At 31.9% G+C, this 22,379-nt stretch overlaps 1 protein-coding gene across 1 annotated transcript; it reads right to left on the bottom strand.

The window, feature by feature from the left end:
• Window positions 1-12,863: 12,863 nt before the first annotated feature.
• LOC143055898 (uncharacterized) lies at window positions 12,864-17,438 on the bottom strand. Its single transcript, XM_076228943.1, has 3 exons — window positions 17,377-17,438; window positions 14,417-14,934; window positions 12,864-12,967 (listed from the first exon to the last, which is right to left on the bottom strand). Exons 2-3 carry the CDS (start codon window positions 14,931-14,933, stop codon window positions 12,960-12,962), a joined length of 525 nt encoding a protein of 174 aa, XP_076085058.1. The 5' UTR covers window position 14,934; window positions 17,377-17,438; the 3' UTR covers window positions 12,864-12,959.
• Between the last annotated feature and the right edge of the window lie 4,941 nt (window positions 17,439-22,379).

Consider the following 22,379-nt stretch of genomic DNA (forward strand, 5'->3'; position numbering starts at 1 on the left):
ACCAAAACAATATGCTTAGTTCGTTTTATTCCAAAGTGACAACATTCCCTCACTATAATTTAATCAGAATCTCGATCTTGAGGCCTACTGAAAATCTTCAACATAAAAGAATTCACTTCCTTTATCACTCTTATCATTGTCCAAATTCAAAGGAAACATTTGTTAATAATTGTCTATGAAATTACCTGAAACTGAAAACCATAAGTTTTTCAAATAACAACGATGGAAGTTTTTAACGATCTTGACTGGCAATATAATCCTTGCACGGTCGGTCATCAAATAACAAAAGATCTCAAACCACCTTTTATATATGAAAAAAAATCAAACACTGACGATGTTCCTTGCAAATCTGGACGTTGAATATCATCTTTTGTATAGTATTTAACTTCCAATATTTATTCATCTTAATCAGCGAATACATGAAAACTAAAATTAACAAATATAGTCCACGCATATGTAAGATAAGAAAAGGGGGAAAACACTGATGGTTTAATATATTTTGCTTTGTGGTTCTTAACACACAGAATCAAGATAAAAATCATGTAAACGCAAGCATAACTTGACCCTGGATAAGTTATTACGGCCTGCTTTCATAGTAACAGCTTTCTTGGTGATGTGGTAGCGACAAAGTAATAGGTACGAAACTTGCCTACACCACGAATTTCTGCATGTATCTAGATCATAATGGACTGCATATGATAATGGAACAAAATGAACTCATCATATATACCAGTATTAAATTTTGCATTTACGCCAGACGCGCGTTTCGTCTACAAAAGACTCATCAGTGACGCTCGAATCTAAAAATGTTTAAAAAGGCCAAATAAAGTGCAAGTTTAAGAGCACTGATGACCAAAATTCCTAAAAGTTTGGCCAAATACAGCTTAGGTAATCTATTCCTGAGGTAAAGAAAGCCTTAGTATTTAAAATTTAAAAAAAAGTTCAAACAGTTAATTTATAGATATTACCATATCAATGATAATGCATGTCAGCACGTGCACTGAAGTACGTTAAAAAGGCCAAATAAAGTCAAAGATGAAGAGAATTGATGCCCAAAATTCCTAAAAGTTTTTCCAAATACAGCTAAGGTAATCTATTCCTGAAGTAGAAAAGCCTTAGTATTTAAAAAATTAATTTTTGTTTGTTAAACAGTTAATTTATAAATATCATCATACCAATGATAATTCGTGTCAGCACATAATTATAAGTACTGACTACAAGAGATATATGTGCAATTTTATTTTTTTCTGGCATGTATCAAATGAAAGGTAAACACGTCAAATGTATTGAATATATGTAAATAAATGCCGACTTAATATTCTGATTAGAAAACAAAATATTTAATTTTAATTACTACTATTACACGTTAGTGGAGACAAGCACTATTCGAAATAAATTTTATAGAATTGCAGACGCATTTGTAACCTTAATATCGACAATGTTCTTGACTAAAAAAACGGTAAAATATTTGCATATCTTATTTAATTGCCTTACAATAAGATCAATAATCATTCATATTTGTTGAATTGAAAGAAATAATAGATACGTGTGTTGAGTAGTAAAACGAATAGTTTATTCTTTATGAATCACAATTATCCTGACCTCCTAATACCGAAGTTAATTTAACTGGTCCTGGCATTAATTAAGCTATTAGTTTTATGGTTTGAGTTGCTTGACATTTACAATTTCGGGGTCCTTTACAGCTGACTATGCGGTATGAGTTTTGTTCATTGTTGAAAGCTGTACAGTGATCTATGGTTGGTTTTTTTTTTATAACTGGATACTTTTTCTACGTCATTTTGCTTCTGGTGGAAAATTGTCTCACATGCAATTGTGGCAAATCTTTATTTTTACATCAGCAACCGAAGAAAGAAAACAATTCCAAAGCTTGCGACATCGGTCATGCAACAAAGAAACTAACAAATAGCTTATCAAATATAAAATAAATTAATAAAAAATAATTTAATGATTGTGTCGGGATCAAATGAGAAGGGAGAACATGACAGAATTTTAATACTTTCACTGTATACGGCAACTTAGAGTACGAGAAGAATATATTTCAATTACAGTACCTATCAGAAGATTTTGGAAATATTTAGGATTTTCTGTTACAAGAAAGTCCACGTACACTTGGTTCACAGTAAAACTTAGCCAAGTATAAACTTATTTAACATTTTTTTCATTTGAAATATAAGTTTACCGGACGCAGCAGCACCGCCTTTTGATTAATTTACATCAAAAGTTTGAAAAAAAAACATATAAACAAAATCAGAGAGGTAAACAGATGTTCAAACATTTGTTTAATGTAGCCATAAGTGCTGAGTGATTTATTATGCTTGTTCTTTGAATATGTTTATACAAACAAAATGACAATACCTTTAACCTGAAATATGACATAAAGTGTAACTGTGATGTATAAAAATGTGCATGAACAACTTGATATTTCGGCATTAAACGATTCATTCACTCGAAAGGAAGTTACCTTTGCGATCATAAGTGCAAAAATTTGAAAGGCCACGGGAATAGACAATATTCCGACCGAGGTTCTGAAAACGATTCAGCAGCAGAATTGCTGTTTATTATTATCAGTAGATGTTTCGATCTAGGAATACTACCATCGGAGTGGAATAGAAGCATCATTAACCCTATATTAAAACCAAATTCAGATGATGACAGGAATCCATTGAACTTTAGAGGAATAACGTTGGTATCGGTTCCGTGGAAAATTTATTGCATCATACTGAATGCACGGCTCACCAAATGGTTAGAAGACAACAACTACTTATGCGAAGAACAAAACGGTTTTCAAAAAGGTCAAAGTTGCGAAGAACACATTCATTCACCCTACCAGACTTAATATTTCACGAAAATCAACTTTTGCATGCTTCATTTAAATGAAAAAAGCATTCGACACAGTCAATCGAACATTATTATGGTACAAGTTGCGAAACATTGGAATAAGAGGACAGTTTCTTAGTGCTGGTTACTCCCTCTATGATACCGTCGAATGTACTGTTCACGTGAATGACGATCTGACTCTATGGTTTGATGTCACGAGTAGCGTAAAACAGGGATTCATTTTGTCACCATCTTTATTTTCGATATAAATTAACGACCTTGTGGAGCGTATTAACGCCTTGAATTGTGGAGTACCAATAGACGACTGCCAGATGAGTATATAACTGTACGCAGATGACATCGTATTACTTGCGCCGAATGAACCCTCTTTACAGAACATGCTGTATATTTTAACAGAATCGTGTGCAGCCTGGAAATAGTCGATAAACGATAATTAGACGAAGATAGTTCACTTCAGACCACCTTCAATAGACATTTCGCAAAGTATGTTTACATGTGGTGGACATACTTTACTGTTTACCGACTCATACACATTTCTTGGTGTATGGTTGGATGAACACTTAACACTCCAGAAAAATGAAAAAGAACTATCTAAAGCCGCCAGCCGTGCTCTTGGTGCATTATGTGGAAAAGTAATAACAGTAAATACAACACAATGGTAGAACCAGTTCTTTATACGGAAGTGGTGTTTGGGGATACAAGAACTATAGTTGGATCTCATCCGTTCAAACTCGAGCATGCAAATTCTTTCTGAATGTTGAAAAACACACTTTAAATCTATCTACAAGAGGTGACATGGGTTGAACATCACGCAAAATTAAACTGCAGTTATCGTGTTTTCGGCTATTGTGCAAACTTAACAGACTTGAAAACAATCGACTTCCAAATAAAGTTGGGCGTTGGGCGGCGCGACGATGAAAAGATTAGACATTCGAAGTCAACAAACTTGTGACTAAACTTGACGTATGTGGACTTATAAGTGACACATCTTTATCCACAAAATACGTTATGAAAATAATTAATGAAAAGCTAGAAAAAATGGACAATCATCAATGGTGTGAAGACATTTCCAACGACCGCGATACATTAAACGGAAACAAACTCCGGGCATACAGACTATACAAATTAACTGTAAACGTTGAGTCATATGTAAAAATTAACATTCCACTTAGTCAAAGGAGATATATGGCTATGTTACGAGCCGGCTAGTTACCTCTGGCCTTGGAGACGGGTCGCTACTTCAGGCCTCAAGTAATAATTGAAGATAGACTTTGTATATATTTCGATCACAGACATGTAGAGACTGAAAAACATTTTCTGATGAAGTGCACTTTATATGCAGACATAAGATATGATTTATTTTGTGAATGTAGTTATTTAATTGAGAATTTTGATACAATGCATATGAACAATAAGTTTATTTGTATAATGAGATCCGAGCAAATTCAGAAATGTCTATTTAAAATTTTACAAAAATGTTTTATGAGAAAGAAATTATATACATTTGATTGAAGATATACAATGTTTTATTTTGATAGCCTAGCTTTTGTTTAAGTTTTAATCATTAAGCATTTTTTTTTCTCAAATCTTTAAAATAAGGTATTTTTATTCATTGAGATTTATATTTTAATCATATTTATTTCTATTTTAGAAGACAACTGATAACTTTTTTTTAATAAGAACTCTAATAGTGTATTTCATATAATTATTATTAACGTTTTTATTTTTAATTGTATTTTTGAAAGCGATTTTGAAAAAATAATTTTTAAGATTTTTACAGTGTCTCATAAGACAACTTTTTGGCTGGGCAATAATTGAATTTTAAAGATATTACTAAAATTTATTTGTATATATGTACTGTATCAATCAGTGTGTGACACTCAAACAAAATATATAAAATATGATATAGTATAAATACCGCATATCGCTACTTCTTTGCTAAATTTTATTTTAAAAAACAACATTTCCTGATTAAAAAATGCGTTATATCAAAATATACGGAAAATCTTAGTTTAGGAAGAATGAGTGTTTTTACTTGCTAATGCAGGAATCATACTTCAAATAAGTTATGTATATAAAGAAACTAACACATATATTTGATTTGATTTTATATTTGCTGTTGGGTTGACACTGAAAAATATTAGGAAAATGGAAATGAGGAATGTGACAAAGAGACAACAACTTTACCAAAGAGCAAACAAACAGCAGAAGACCACCAATGGGTCATCAACACAGCGTGAAAATCCTGTATTCGGAAGCGGACTTCAGGTGATCCCTAACCAAAGACAGTCTAGTTGTATTTTAATCTGGTCATTGTTTTTACACATTGTTCTTTTAAATTTGTTACTCAACGAAATGCGCGATAAATGGAAGGATTCCAACAATGGATACTATAAATATTATCCAATTGAAGAATGCAGAAGATATCAATAAATGATACTTGTCACCATAGACAATAAGTTGAAAAGAAATTTACACAGTTATAACCATTTTTGTACAAAATAAAAACATATTACATGTATCCCTAGTGACTCGATAGATTGAGTGATTGATTAATTGATTGTGTTAAACGCCATTTTCTGCACTATTGGCTTTATTGTGTAGGTAATTTTGTATTAATGGAGGAAGTTTAATTTTCTATAAAGAAAAACCGATCTTCGCAAGGACATCAGACAATCCTAGTCAATAAAGATTGGAGTCGAAAACACCGATCATGTTGTTTGTGTGATTATTCGATATGCCATTGTGCATATTGTTTTTACATATTTGTTTGTTTTCATAGTGATTAAGATTATAATACAATGTTGACTGCTGGGCATTTTTACCTATTACATGTGTTTGTTTTTTTCGCAAATTTTTGTCAGTATAATTGAATTTTGTGCGACTGTCATACAAGTGGGATCTATAGAACGAGGTTAAATCAATTTCGACATAAGGAAATGTCATTTAGTAATATGACAGTTGTTACCATTCGATTGATGTGTTTGATCTTTGGATTTTGCCATTTGTTGAGGCGCTTTCCGATTTTAATTAGGTCTTTCCACTTTTTTGTGGAAAGTCCTATTGTTTTTCTTCCGATTATTAGGTCTTTCCACTTTTCAGTGGAAAGACCTATTGTATTTCTTCTGATTATTATTTTTTTTTTTCCGCCACATTCTGAAATTTTTGTTTTGCAATATGTCGCATAGATATTTTTAAAATTGTATCGTATAGTTTATACGCTTTTAAATTTCACCCAGCTAAGATGAACAATTTTCTTTGTAAGAGTTATCTCACTAAACACTGTTTTCCTTGTATCCACTATTCCTTCGCAACCGTAAAAGTTTACGACAAATTTATGTTATAAAATTGCTCGTTATATCCTTCGCATGATTTGTCCTATTTTAACTGAAGCGATATAAACACTCCATATGAGAGTTATTTCCCCTTATGCATTGATATTAGTGATATGCATTTTTAACTGGTAAACCTTAAGTGAATGAGACCTAGGGTCTTTTGATTTAAGGTTCTAGTCCAAAAAAAATGAAAATAAGGTCAAGGTCAAAGGTCAAGGTCATATTATAAATTTGGATTTTGGCTGATTTTCATTTATTTTCAAAATACATATAAGATATCGACAAATTATTTTGACTAAATTGTTAGTTGCGACATGTTGTTACTTATAAATTTTGGCTGAAAGGTTACGTTAACAATAAATGGAAGTTTTTGCTCATCTTATATTAAGAGTTGAGCTTAAAGTGCTTTAACTCATTTACCATACATATTAAAGACCTCGCATCTTTTGATTTAAGGTCCTTGGTTTGTGTCCTTGAAATTGAGGTCAAGGTCATTGGCTAATAGGACGTTCTAGATTTTGACCTTTGCTTTAAATTCATATTTATACATCATATATCCATAAGAACTGACATTTTAGACTGATTTTTAATATTTTAATATCAAAATAGATCTTTACTGGTGGAAAGACCTTCAATTGTTCTCTGAACAATTGGTTTTTAATTATTATTATTTTTTTCTTCTTCCGTCACTTTTTTCTGACGGTGCTTTTATGTTTCGCAAGATGTTGCTTAGATTTTATGCGTATGGTATCGAACAGTTATTACGATTTTGAAACTGACCCTGTTAAGCCGAACACTTTTTATTGTAAGAGTTATCTCTCCAAATAGTGTTTCTCTTGTGTACAAATCTCATTCGAAACCGTTAAAGATTACGACAAATTTATTTCACCAATTTGCTCGTATTTTCCTAGGAATCTGAAAAATAATTTTGAGCGAAGCGGTTCGGACACTTCATATAAGAGTTATTTCCCCTTCTGTATTTAAAATAAGTAAAATGTAAATGTAATTGGTAAACCATATTTGAAAGAGACCTAGGGTCTTTTGATTTGAGGTCTTTGGTCAAAACAAAAGAAAATAGGATCAAGGTCAAAGGTCAAAGTAATTTCTTAATTTTGATTTTGGCTTATTTTCACCTCTTTTCAAACACCATATAAGATATTGACAACTTATTTTTACTTAATTGTAAGTTGCGACTTGTCATAACACATACATATTGGTTAAAAGGGTACGATAACCTAAAATTAGAGTTTCCTCCCTTCTTTGATTTAAAAATATGCGAATGGTGATATAACTCATCAACTAAATATAATTAAGACTTAGGATCTTTTGATTTGAGGTCCTTGGTTTATTACCTTGAAATTGAGCTCAAGGTCATATATTAATTTGACGTTCTAGATTTTCACCTTTGCTTTTATCTCATATGTATGCATCATAAAGCCATTGGATTTTTTGCATTAAGTTGCAAACCATATGATCTTGAAAAAGGAACCGGAGGTGATCTTGTGTAAACCGGAAGTAGCCACTTTTTTGTACTTTTTTAATGTAAAAGTATATAGAACAATATAATTTTAGAAACAGTGTCAATTGAACAGTTTAATGATACCGGAAATAACATTTTCAAACCGGAAGTATTTGATTATCGACCTTATTAAAAAAAATATTGCATAAAAGCCATATGTTTTTGGAATCAGCGTACTATAAGCTTTTCATTTGAAGCTGTTCATGACATTATAAACCAAATTTCTACTATTTTCATATCAAAATACTTGGGGTTTTTTGTGGAAAGACCTTAAAGGAGTAGGTCCGGTAAGGACCGATTTTGGCCTCAAATTTCAGGTTCATCTGACGAAAGATTTTGACCACTTTTTAAACACTAAAGTGTCTATTTCATTTGAATCAATTAGTTTATGTGAAAGATTTTAACTGATTTAGTCATAAAAATCGATCTGATTCAAGCTCAAATATGAAAAATCTACCAAATATGCCAAAAAATGTCACTTTTCAGATGGTTTTTGTCAAAAAAGACAGTGGCCGCATCCATGTTCACCCTAAACCTTTATATATGTTATGTATTATTATAAAATACAACTTACATTTCAATATTAAGGATGAACACGAATGCGGCCACCTTCGTTTTACACGAAAACCGTCTAAAATTTAACTAAAATGATAAAATTGTGAAGATTTCAGTCATTTAGCATGACTTAATGGTTCTAGTTCCCGATACATGCGCATTGTGTTGTCAAAAACAGCCCATATTTATGTAGCAGAAGCATTCTACTGTCCAATAAATAACTGAAAGTTTACATTTTGACAATTTTGTAAAACTGCTATTTTTTGGGGCCAAAATGGGGTCTTACTGGACCTACTCCTTTTCCTTGTTTTTTTGTTTTATTTTACTTTTTGTTATAAATCATGTCAGTACAGAAGTTTTTATCATTGAGCTGATGATACCATGGGGACTGATATTCACTAGCAGAATGTTTTTTTATAGTTTGAGTATCAATTACAAGATGACGTCAGGCTGGACTCCAATAGGAGCAATAGATGACGAAAGGAATTTGGAAGTCGATAGGGCTATACTGTATCGGAATACTTAGATTGTTGATGTATCGTGACTTCTGATTTGCTGACAGTGTTTTGTTTATCATCTCCACGGGTAGTAAGGTCGTCATATCGAGGAGCGGTTAGTACAGTGATTTTGTCATAGTTTGGTTAAGTTGGTCATGGATAAGTTATGTTACTTCCGAAAACGATTGCCTCAGTTCTTTTCAAATGAGCAAATAAAAAGCAAGTAACATGTTTGTATCTATATTGTAAGTCAAACGATCTAAATTGAAATTGTTCTTTTAAAGAAATTAACGCAAGATACCGAAATTTGTATGGTTTGGTTAAGCGACTGACATGGTTCGGTTAAGAGTTTAGAAATTCGTCATGGTTTTGATTACATTTGTCATGATTTAGATCCAAATAAATACATATTTTGGACACCTTAATATTGATTGAAGTCGATTGTGAAAAATTGAAGTAACACAATTAACTAGTGGAATAAAGAGAAAAAATGCCTTATGACCAAATTTGGGGGGCGTAAACGGCAAATCGGACCTTGATATATTTTTGTACCCTGCGTAACGCATTGCAATGTCAATGGAAATATCAGGCGTTTGTCCTTCCGTCTGTCCGTACTTCTGATCGTTCGTACGTCCGGTCTCACTTGAACAATATATACCAGATTCTTTCATGAAAGTTATATCTTACGTTTTTTTAGCTATATATATAGGGCTAGTTCGAAATTCAGTGCTGATCATTTATTTTAAAAGAGTTATGCCCCTTGGATACATTCGTTATATTAAAAGTTGCATTGTTAACACTTTCATATGTACAATTATTGCCAGAATTTTATGAAACTTACATCGGAGGTTTATATTAGTAATTTCTTGAACGAATTTAAACATAAGTGCTGATCAATTAATTTTAAAAGAGTTATGCCCCTTGGTAATATAATTATATGGAGAACTGCATTGTTAGCGCTCTCATATTATCAATGTACTTGAAAAGTTCAAAAACCAGTACCGATCAATAAAGAGTTATGCACTTGAAAATATTGATTATATGAAAGATTACAATGTTATCGCTATTGTGTGTTCAACTTTCGTTATGATTTTATAAATCTTATATCGAATGTTTATATCAGCAATGAATTTAACACTTCAGATAATAAATTCTGATCATATGTTGTTAATAAGTTATGTCCCTTGTAAATATAAGTTATAATGGAATTCACATTGCTTTGGCTCTGAAGCCTTCATTTCTGTAAAGATATTTTTAAAAGTTTTTAAAAGAACAGAACGGACTTTTGTTAAGTTATTACCCTTGTAACTTAGAAAAATAAGATATGTGAAAGCGGGAGAAATTAGAACTCTGTTCTTTTGTTCTTTTTTTTTTTGTGTTCCTAACATAAAGATATAATATATATAACCACTGCATTTACTAACTGGCTTTCGATATAAAATATTACAAAATTAGAAGGCGTTGCTTCTGTTTCATCTAGTGTCGAATTTAAATATATGAAAGATCACGATTTCGAATTAGAAATAGGTCCATAATGTATTCCATACAATTCCGATAATATCAGAAAATATTAGTATGAACAAAGGTACATTATTAAAATTTTTAATGTGATCGAATAACATATTTGAAAAGACACGTATTATTGTGTTAAGTACAAGTAAATTCAAACTGTGTATGGCCTACTGTTTGACCCGACAAAACGAGAAATCACAGAGAAAACGATGAATATTGGTAGCAGTATTCAATTCTGAAGTAATAGAAAAGAGATTTTTTGTCTTATATTTATGATTTTTTTATTAGTTGTTATTGGCTTGGAATATACTCACATATCAGTACTTTTTTCGGTGATTTTTTTACTTGATTACTTTGCTTTGTATCGATCTGATTTTTATAGTTTGCTTTGCTGTTACATGTATGCCCATGTTAAGACAAGAGGCGGGTTGGGATAATTGTCTCACTGGAAGTCATACTGCACTTACATATTGTTTTCCGAATACAATTACTTTTAAAGAAAATTACTATAATTCAAATGCATTTATATATTCTTTAGTGATATCTTTATACGTGCTTGTTCTATAATTATGATAACTATAATGATAATATCTTCGATTTAGTGTAGATAGATGTAGGAAGATGTGGTGTGAGTGACAATGAGACAACTCTCCATCCAAATAACATGTTATAAAAGTAAACCATTATAATAGGTCAATCTACGACCTCCAACACGGAGCCTTGGCTCACACCGAACAACAAGATATAAAGGGCCCCAAAATTACTAGTGTAAAACCATTCAAACGGGAAAACCAACGGTCTAATCTATATAAAAAAACGAGAAACACGTATAAATTATATTAACAAACGACAACTACTGCACATCAGATTCCTGACATTGGACAGGTGCAAACATTTGTAGGTCATATTGTATTCCGAATACAACTACTTTTAAAGAAAATTACTATAAAATTACTGTAGGCGGCTTATTTTCTCGAACGATGTATTTTTGCGAGTTGAAGATCATCGTTAATATGTGAAACTCATATCTACTCTTATGGGAACAAAACAACAACATTAGAAAATAGCGACCCTATATTGCCTCAAAATTAGATAGAATGGGTTAAAACAAAAAAGAGTATCAGCGAAAATATTGTTTACAGTATTTCAATAGTTGTGCATAATGTCTGTTTATTTTCATCGTAACATTTGCATTATTCACGACAAGAATCACATAACTGAACCATGTCGAACATGATTTAAGCCATGACACTAATGAACCAATCATGACACTAAACTTTCTGTAATTACAAATTTGTGTGCAAGTGTAGGTTTTTCTTTTGATAATTGATGGCAGATGTATACCATAACGAAAAACAGACAGTTAAGAAATCATTGTACGTTATGCATTAGAAACGAACAACAACTTATACATTTTGATATACGCAAGCACTACTCTGTGTCAAATTATAATTATATGATTAAAACTTTAATGTACTAGCATACATTGTACTAGCTATAAACAAAGATTCTAACCAGCTTGAATTTATATTCAGAAGTTCCTTAAGCGCAAAAGCCGAATGTTTATATTGTGTTATTGTTTGTCAATAAAAAAAACACATAACGCAACCATGTCAAACTTATCCAAACTATGACAAAATCACTGTACTAAACGCTTCTCGATATGACGACCTTACTACCCGTGATCTCATAGACATAATTTTGTCTTGTGACCGTGACGTTGTTTTCATAATTTAAGCCGGTTCAAAATGGAATTTAGAATTAATTTATAAGGGATGACTAAACAAAAACATTTCTGTCTATTTAAAATATGTGGTGCACACTTAATAATAACTCGCTACTCCTGTTATTCAGTGTGCACCACGTTTGTGATGTTATTTCTGCATAGACAGAAAACATATTACAGTCATTCCTTTTATATTATAAACATATCTGTTAACTTCGGTATCCTATATTTGGATTACGAATTTTACAGATTAATTCCATCCAAATCGACTAAGAAGCTTTCTTTTATAATGTTCAAGTCATGATTTTAGCACTGACACGTACCCTATTGACTGATTGACATGCCAATCCTATTCACTGCCTTTCCAGAGTAAGAGAGATCTGATTAAAACATAACTTTGAAACGTGAATTTTCTGACATTGACGCTTCATTCAACAGCACTGCGACTTGAGTGTGGGTGGTGCTTTAATGAGCCGTCTAATGTATTTTGGGTAATATTTTCAAAAGTGTACACTAAAACGTCTTGATTGGTTAAAAACGTCATAAAAAATGGGAATTCTACCAATGACGTGACGTTATTTTCATTTCCCATAGTTCTTTAGATTCTGAAACGGCTTATAAATAAAGTGACTATAAAGTAAGGGAGCAACCATTTGTCTTCAAGGGGGCGGGGGTAATGGTTTATATCCGAGGCAGAATTTTTTTTCTTTTTTTTTTCGACGCTATCAATCAAAAGTTAACACTATAAGGTATGGGGAAAATCTGGATTCAGAATATTTTTGGTGTGAAAAAAATATCCACTCTTCCCTTTTAAGTTAAAGGGTCGCTCCCCTATGATAAAACAAAATGTCAAGATCAAATGAATGCAACGATTATATATTATAACAAAAATCTAAAATTAAATCATTCGTTGGCCGTTTGGGTAATATCAGTATGGTTTGGGTATGCTTCTGCTTTTAGTATCCTGAAACAAACAAAAAGTATTAGGTTAACATTGGTGTGAATTGTGTTTATTTCAGAATGACTTGTGGTGATATGTTGTTGTTAACTGCAATATATGTCATTTGGTGTCTGGTGGAAAGGTGCCTCATTGCCAATCATACCCCATCTTTATCTACTTAGTGTCTTTTAAGTTTTATTGTTTTGTGAGATTGTCATGTGGGTGAATACTTTTGTATGAGTTCGATCTATCTTTGATAATAAATATTCAATTTTGTTATATATTGACTAGAAATTCTCATTAATGATCAACAGACGGTGTCCTTTTAAACAGAGGATGCTCCGCGGTTTTGTTCGGGTGTAACTGTGAAATTATTAGTTTAATAAAAAATTTATTTCTTTAGACATCGCGTTTCTGTCAATGTATATTAGACAGAGAGAAGAAAAAAAGAAATTTAGAAAATGCAAAGTTTTATAAAAATGGATTAAACCAGCAAATTATTTCCTGAAACTGTCTTAACTTTTGAATTAAAAGATACCAATCGCAGTTTCTAACGGAAACGTATTTTTAAAATTCATTTATTGTCCTATGATATTTAGTCTCGATCCGGATATTTTTGCTATAGAAATTACATTGAAGTAGTAACACGTTATCGAATTCTAAAGAAAAGAACTTTTGCGTATGAATTTCACGTTTTTTTTTTGTTAAAAACTAATACTACATTGTTTGTAACTTTCAATTTGATTGGATAACGCCACCAATTTTCGTGCCATACATTCACAGTCGATGCTATGAAAATGTACTTATAAGCGTAGACGACGTATGACGGATTTTAAATGTATGATTTGACGTTGTTTTCTGTGATTTCATTAGAATGGAGATACAAATATCGTATTTAAGCTCCGGCGGCATCAATTGGCGATTTGATGGTCGCAAATACCCGTTCACTGGCTCCTCTAACGCGATACCAGTAAACCTTATTAGCGACCATCAATTTCAAAAATTGATGTCGTCTGAACTTAAAATACAAATATCGCCTAAATTTTCAGTTTTCATCTAGATTATTAATGTTGCTCATAACGATTTATAGTAAGACGCAATGTAGGAAAAGGATTTAGAATATCATGTCAACATATCTGCAGTAATAAAAATAAACCGACAAAATAAATCAAGCCTGTGTATGAGCAATTACAACAATTATCTATTCTACTGCAACATCGTTTTTAACATTCATTTTGATTGAATAACGTCACTAACCAATTCCCAATTGATGCTATAAAATTTACGCCGTTGACATATGACAGATTTTAAATGTTTGATTTGGCGTAGTTTTTTTTTAGTTTCATTTATTGGAGATACCAATATTGTATTTTAAACTCCGATTGAGGGCATCAAATTGTTTTTTAATTCCATCGGAGAATAAAATACAATATAGTAACTTAATATCTTCTAAAAATTGGCTTTTAATATAACCTTTGCCCTTTCCATATTTATAACCACCGGAACCACCATAACCCCCATATCCTCCTCCTCCAATGCCACCAATTCCTCGTCCGAAACCACCATATCCTCCATAACCACCGAGACCTCCTCCGATACCTCCTCCGAATCCACCTCCAAGACCACCTCCATAACCACCATATCCTCCGTAGCCACCAAGTCCTCCTCCAAGTCCTCCTCCGTAACCACCATATCCTCCCCCTCTTACAAGAAAGACTTGTCCGTATCCTACGTATCTTCCTCGTCCGTAACCACCACCGTATCCTCCTAAACCACCTCCTAAACCGCCTCCGAATCCTCCTAAACCGCCTCCGAATCCTCCTAAACCACCACCGAATCCTCCTAAACCACCACCGTATCCACCATATCCTCCATATCCACCTCCACCGTATCCACGTCTACCGCCTCCGTATCCGCCACCGTATCCCCCTTTCGAGAAAGCGCTCACAGAGCTACAGATGGCAATCAATACGCAAATAGCGATCTTCATTCTGGCGAAGACAAAAACTATATTAATCATGTATTCAGGTAAAAATGATGAAAAATTTCTGTATATATACCATTGACTATAGTTAAATTAAGTGTGTGCCATTCGGTTAAAAATGGTTTATGGGTTCCGTATGCACCATGCGTGTTCCATTCGGTTAAAAATGGTTTATGGGTTCCGTATGCACCATGCGTGTGCCATTCGGTTAAAACTGGTTTATTGGTTCCGTATGCACCATGCAAGTGCCGTTCGGTTAAAAATGGTTAGTGGGTTCCATATGCACAATTCGTTTGCAATTCGGTTAAAAATGATTTATTGGTTCCGTATGCACCATGCGTGTGCCATTCGGTTAAAAATGGTTTATGAGTTCCGTATGCACCATGCGTGTGCCATTCTATTAAACAGGTGTAAGGGTTATACAAACATTGTCGACTTGTATTTGTCCATGCGTTTGCCAATTAGAACATTTTGCTACAAAATATCCTACGATTAAAAGACGTAGGCGTGATAAGACCCCTTTTTAATGGAAAGTAGCATTAATGCATGCATTATTATCCAAATTTTCAAAATGTGTTTTGTGCGAGGTTTTGTTTTTGCTTTAAAAATGGAAGGGGCCGCACTTGTTGTCGGTCTTTATATTTAAATATATGTGGAATTCGATGATGAAGCATAACATATATAAAGGTCGAGACTGAACACGACTGCTATCACTTACATATATAAAGGTCGAGACTAAACACGACTGCTATCACTTACATTTCATGCATTTAAGACCAACAAAAAAAAACTCTGAAGAGTGACGTTTCATGTTCGTTAGATTTTTCATATTTGTGATTTTCAAATTTTGCCTATTGCAATTAATAACTTAATTTAACGGATTCAAACGGATGAAGTAGACACTTTTAAGTCTTTAAAAACTGTACCGGACATGCTCCGTTGATCATGAATAAGATTAAATTGATCATTAACTTTGAGTGATCGTAAAATGTAAAATTTTTGTCTGAGAACAAACGTTTAAAATATGTACATTGACACTTTTTTCACATTAATCAAACAGTTTTATATAGTATATTACTATTATACTGAATTTTAAACAAACGTTCAGTAATGTGGTTTATCTTGGAAACAGCTTTATAAATCAATGTATGGAATTTGTCTTGTAAAGCTTTTTATTTGTTCGACACCGCCTATATATATATAAAACAATGAACTGTATGGCAACCTATGAAACAATTATAAATAGACTAAAGAACATATATTTGAATCATTACAGGTCTTTGTAAGGCATTCGACAATGGATAATGCCTGCTATAAACCTTATATGTAGCTTTAAAATGCTCTTGAATGGCCAAGAAAATAGGAATTGAAAAAAAAAGAAGAGAATACAAAGGCATGATTCACTACAATAAAGAAAAACAATTATAATAGACAACCCAACAAAAATCATTTGATTGCTGGCTCATTCAGGATATATAAATAGTCTTACTTTTCTGCATTGGTTAGAGGTATAGGGGTGGGTTGAGATCACATAAACATGTTCAACCCTGCCGCATTTTTGCGCCTGTTCCAAGTCAGAAGCCTCTGGCCTTTGTTAGTCTTGTATTATTTTTAATTTTAGTTTCTTGTGTACAATTTGGAGTTTAGTATGGCGTTCATTTTCACTGAACTAGTATATATATTTGTTTAGGGACCAGCTGAAGGACGCCCCCGGATGCGGGAGTTTCTCGCTGCATTGAAGACCTGTTGGTGACCTTCTGCTGTTGTTTTTTTCTATGGTCGGGTTGTTGTCTCTTTGACACATTACCCATTTCCATTCTCAATGTAATTTAAAACAGCTTATCATAGTCACAATGAATAAAACATACAAAATATATTAAATTAGATAAATAAACTTGTGTTAAAAAATAAAATTACAAAAATACTGAACTCCGAGGAAAATTCAAAACGGCTCTAATCAAATGGCGAAATCAAAAGCTCAAACACATCAAACGAATTGATAACAACTTTCATATATATGAATAGAGTATATTCAATAATAAAAAAACAACAAAAATACTATATGTACAGGTAATTAGAATCTTTTTGGATATCTATCTTATCATGAATGATAAGAATGATTTGGATTAGACTGTTTCAATTTTAGAACACATTTTTAAAGCAAAAGCACGAATTCTGAAAAGTAAAATAACAAAAATACCAAACTCAAAGGAAAACTAAAAACAAAAAGTCCCTAATCAAATGGCAAAATCAAAAGCTGAAACACGAATTAATAAATAACAATATATCCTACTTTTTGAATCTCCATGAAACACAAACTTTTATCTCTTTTAAAATACGAGGAAAAGTATCAGAAGGAGATACACCAATTAGCCAGGGAGAATGACTTTAGTTGTCAATAGTAGACTGTAGAGTCAATTCAAAACTGAGAGAAAATATTAAGACTTACTTGTTCAGGTTCGGTGCAGTGGTCCAGTGTTGTGCTGACAGTTTGATTTTAGAAGCCTTATATATTGCGCATTTAGTAATAAAACAAGATGCATTATACTGAATATCTATTTATCACCACAAATCAATCAACATTAATTGTGCATTTTAAGCTGAAAATTGTTTTTAAAGGAACAATAGATCAAAATTTGTTTTTAGTAAAAAAATAAACATTTTAATTTGATAAATGATAAAAAGTTGTATATTGACAAATATTGGTCTTTTTAAAATTTTAGTGTAAACAATGTCGTTGAATAAATAAGCAAATTGCATTTTTAATTGGCCAGCTGTATTTCTTGTCACATATTTGTGAAGCATTGGAGATGATATTTTTACGAGAAGGGAAATTTAAAACATTTTTGTGCAAAATGTAAAATGTATTAAAAAAATAGAAAAAAAGTAAAAACCATAGGATTAATTAACTTAAAGCATTAAAGATTGACACGACTTCATGAAAGTGCAGTTGTTAAAAAATAAGGATATAAACCAAAACAATATGCTTAGTTTGGTTTATTCCAAAGTGACATTTACCCATCAATATAATTTAATCAGAAACCCCATCTTCTAAACCATTTTGTCTCTGGTGGAGAGTTGAACATTGTCAATCATTACACATCTTTTTATTTTTATATTATCAATTTAAGAAAGGAAGAAGTTCAAAAGCGTATGCCTGCAATCATGTAACAAAGAATTTATAAGTTGTTTATCTTAATGCTTATTTAGATAAATGTCACTGAGGTACTCTAAAAAGGCGCCTTGCCATGTTAACAAAAACCGCCACTAGGATAGATTTTTTATACTTTTTTGAAGGAGAGGAAATCTATTTAGTTTACAGTCTACATTCAAGAATAAAGTATACCGCTTTTACTGTGCTTTTTCAATCATTCTTGTGTGTCAATATAATGATATTACAACATATAAGAAGACCGATATTGCTATCGGTCATACGCCTGTGGATATCAGGGGTATTAAAGTCACCGTTATACAACATCATGTGGATTTCTTGATTGGTAAAGGTGTGGTCGTTACAAGTTACTACACTTAATCACCTTTGTTTTTATGTTGTTATCTAATAAACAATATATCATAATGTTCGACTGACTTTATTATATTTTCACTTCCCTTCATCAAAAGGTACAATAAATTTTAAAAGCATATCGCATCTATACCTTATCCCAGCCTCCTTTACCTCTAGTCGTACATATATATGTTAGTACTTATATTACGTTATCTTCATTTTAAAATATATACATTTCTAAATTTTTATTATTACATCATGGACACCCGATACCACCCTTGTTTCTTTTTTATTTACGTCGTGTTGCCCACTATAAGTTTTTTGTGCAGTAATGTGAAGACTGTTTTTGTTTTTTCTTCGATTTCCTTTGTAGTCTTGATCTACTTATATGTTTATCTTCGATTTGAGATTTCTAATTCTCTCTTAAATATCTTCTGGGTTTTTTTCAAATATTTTAATAAACTCTAGTCGCACAAAAAACGTCATATTTGACAAATGAAGTAATTGAGAAAGGGTATCCCGAAGTTTGAGCTTCTTGTATACCGCGAACTTCTAAGTAATTGATGAAAAGCATTAATCGATTTATATTGTCATTATTTTAAATTATTTATCGATTATTTTGTTCCATTTTGCAGCCGTGATGAACGGAAGGGTCTTTTATTAATACATACTATTTATATGCAGCCAGGTTTTGGTATAAATATATATTGTTTTTAAAATTGTTGTTAGATTATTCTGTTTCAATGATGATTCATATTTGTTTTTATGTTTTCTTTTTATCAATTTGCAGATATTAAAATGACCTCCATAAGTTTACATTTAACTTCTAAATTTAATTCAACAGTGTGCATGGTTTTATACCTCATGTCAAAATGATGGATCGTGTGTTTCTCCAGACAGTTGTATGTGTGTTTCAGGATATTTCGATTCAACGTGCTAAGATAAGTGCAGCGTTCAAGAGAATCAGTATTATTAAAATAATATATATTCATAGTCATGTGTTTTTTTTTATTAACTTAACTTACATGTAGTTTACAGCATTCATTTATGCAATAAGGTAAAAATGTGTAGTGCATGTCAATATGAAAATTAGGAGCTGTGGTATAATTGACAATGAGACAACTATCGTAGTCAGAAAAAAACATATTTTCCTCATTAACTGATTTATAATTACATTTTTAATTTTAGATGAGAACGAGTGTGTAAATGGAACACATAACTTTCATAAACTTTGCATAAATACTGCGTCGTTCTCTTGTTCTTGCCAGCCTTTTCTATTAAATGACGACAACACGACATGCACAGGTAATTTTAATTTTCAATCTACAAATTGAAATCTAGTAAAATATTTGAAATTTGTAAATAAAGGCAACATCAGTTTATCGATGTTCAAATCTCATACATCGCTTATGAAGACAAATCCAGTTAACTTACGGAATTGCTAGAACTTAAAAAAACTTAGTGTGTCGACTGTTTCAATGATTCATAACTCACATTAATAAAAATGTCACAATTTCAAAGAAGGCGTAATAGGTTAAATAACAGATTATAGTTTTTTCTGGTATCTAATGAATAAATTCTGCGAAAACATGTTGTAAATGTTTTGAGGCTCAGAAATATGATTTCTGCCACACGATTGGTTACGGTAACTGTAAAACTTCTATAGTGTCGATTTGAGACAAAATATAGTATCGATAAGGTTTATTTCTTTATAAACATGTAAGCAATTGACATGTTTATATGCTTTAAAATGTATATGTATAGACACTACCACTTTAGTTGCTGGTTGACACGTCTGTTTCATGTGTTTAGGATATTATCCTTAGCATAATGGCTTTTTTGTTAGCAGATTTGTATTGCTGTTATGTGGAAAATATAAATACCACAATAACAATAACGTTCTTTATAGAAGTTGAGTATCACATTATATCTTAAATCTTCATTTAAGTGTGTTTGGTATTATCCTTCCTCCCCCCTGGTTGTAGCATAAAACAAAATCTACGATTTCGACTTCTGTTAAAGGGTTGCCTCATAAAAAAGTAGTATTTTAATCATTCACCTTTTATTACTTTGGCGAGGTAAAGAATGTAAAATATTTAAATTAAACCAAAGGGTACGAACGTCAATAAATTAGGCACCATCGGTATGATTTTGTTACCAGTTAATGAAATACCAAGTCACAATCGTACGTCCAAGAAACACAGAGAACAGGACATAAAAAGGCAAGTATATAACTAATATTCAAACATGCTGAGCCACATTGATTGTATTTGCTTTATGTTTTTTAGATATGAACGAGTGTGAAGGTGGAATACACAACTGACAAAAACTATGCATAAATACCCTAGGATTTGTTAACTTTTCTAGTGAATTGGCCGCTAAACTATAGTAACAGTGATGATAAACAATAACAACAAAATAATAAAACGAAAGTCTAAAACAAAACATTGGAATGTTCTGACAATCTTAAGGGCATATCCAATAGTTTCAGGGGAGGTAATAACAAACGTAAACGTCGTCTATTGTTTCCCGTAATTTAACGTTGAGTCAATGACGTCATAACGAAATCACCATTGGAATTGCTGGAAAGGGAGGGTTCTTTCATCAAAGGAAAGGGCACGGCGGAAATCGGCCAAAAAACTCATACAGAATATTAACAGAAATAGAACTCAAATCGTAAAGATATTTTTGTCCTCTTGTTCTATCATAAAAGAACTGCAATTATCTTGATCATTATAGACCATACTCACTTAAGTTTCCGTTTTATTGAAATTATCTTCAATACATGCAGTAGGGAACAACGAGAACAAATGCGTAATGATTTATTATTGCATTAGAATGCAAATTGTAATTAATTCTTTAACAAACTTTTCCGAGATTTTGTCATTCAGAATAGAAAACTCAAAGTTTGGTTTTACTTGAGAAAGATGAAAAAAAAGGTTTCTTGAGAAAAATAAAATAAGGCGTAAACTAACATGTATCATGCATATAGCTTTGCGTTGAAGTGCTATTAATGTGCAATAGCTCTTTAAATGAAGATGACCTTTAACTAGTAAAAAACAATGTAAAACAAAAGATGACACTGAAAAAAAAAATCATGAAATAGGAAAACATTGTCATATATACACTGACATACAAGTAGAAAAAATCTGACAATTTTGGTGTATACTTATGTATGAGGACACAAATATAATTTAGCAAAAAAAAAAAACCGGTGTAGAGTTGATGTAGGTCTTGATTTATTAGACACGCCCTCATAAAATCAGCGGGTACATAATAGGATAGGAAAAAAAAACCAGTTATCGAAATACTATATTTCAAAATTAGGAAGGGGAGGCTAATAGCTTACCTCAAGATTTTGATCTTATTCAACTTTATTCTAGTACGGCATACGTTTTACCGCTAGCAAACTCTTTATCTTAATAATGTATCAATGCTTTACTTCAGATCCACTTTCGCCTCGTCGTAAATATGCGTGATATATTTGCCACTGGAGCACGGGAGCAATCAATTTATTAGTTTCATATAGTGATGCATAATCATTAGGTCTCAACTGATAATTGTCTCAAACAGTTTTTCAGTTTTGGTATTTTATTATTTTTTTTATTTATCTTTTTTAAACGAAAATTTTAGACTTTCTTTCCGCATTTTTTCTTTGAATTCATCTGTTTGAATAATCAATAATAATATAGTAGTCTACGTCAGTGGTTACATTGTATGCAGCCAAACTAGGTGGAAGGCAGTAGAACAGAAAACAATCTCCATTGTGTGCATATGCAATAACTCATATATTGAAGCGGAAAACAACGGCCCTTTCGTTTATACTCAATGTATTGTCTTACTGATATCTTTTGTTAAATAAATTTATTTTTTTCATCTACAACTGCAAAAGGCGCAACAGATGTGTTAAAATCAGCAATGTGACTTATTTGAAGATTCATGTGACC

The sequence above is a fragment of the Mytilus galloprovincialis genome, chromosome 13 (assembly GCF_965363235.1).
Source record: "Mytilus galloprovincialis chromosome 13, xbMytGall1.hap1.1, whole genome shotgun sequence".
In the NCBI taxonomy this organism is placed as follows: Eukaryota; Metazoa; Mollusca; class Bivalvia; order Mytilida; family Mytilidae; genus Mytilus; species Mytilus galloprovincialis.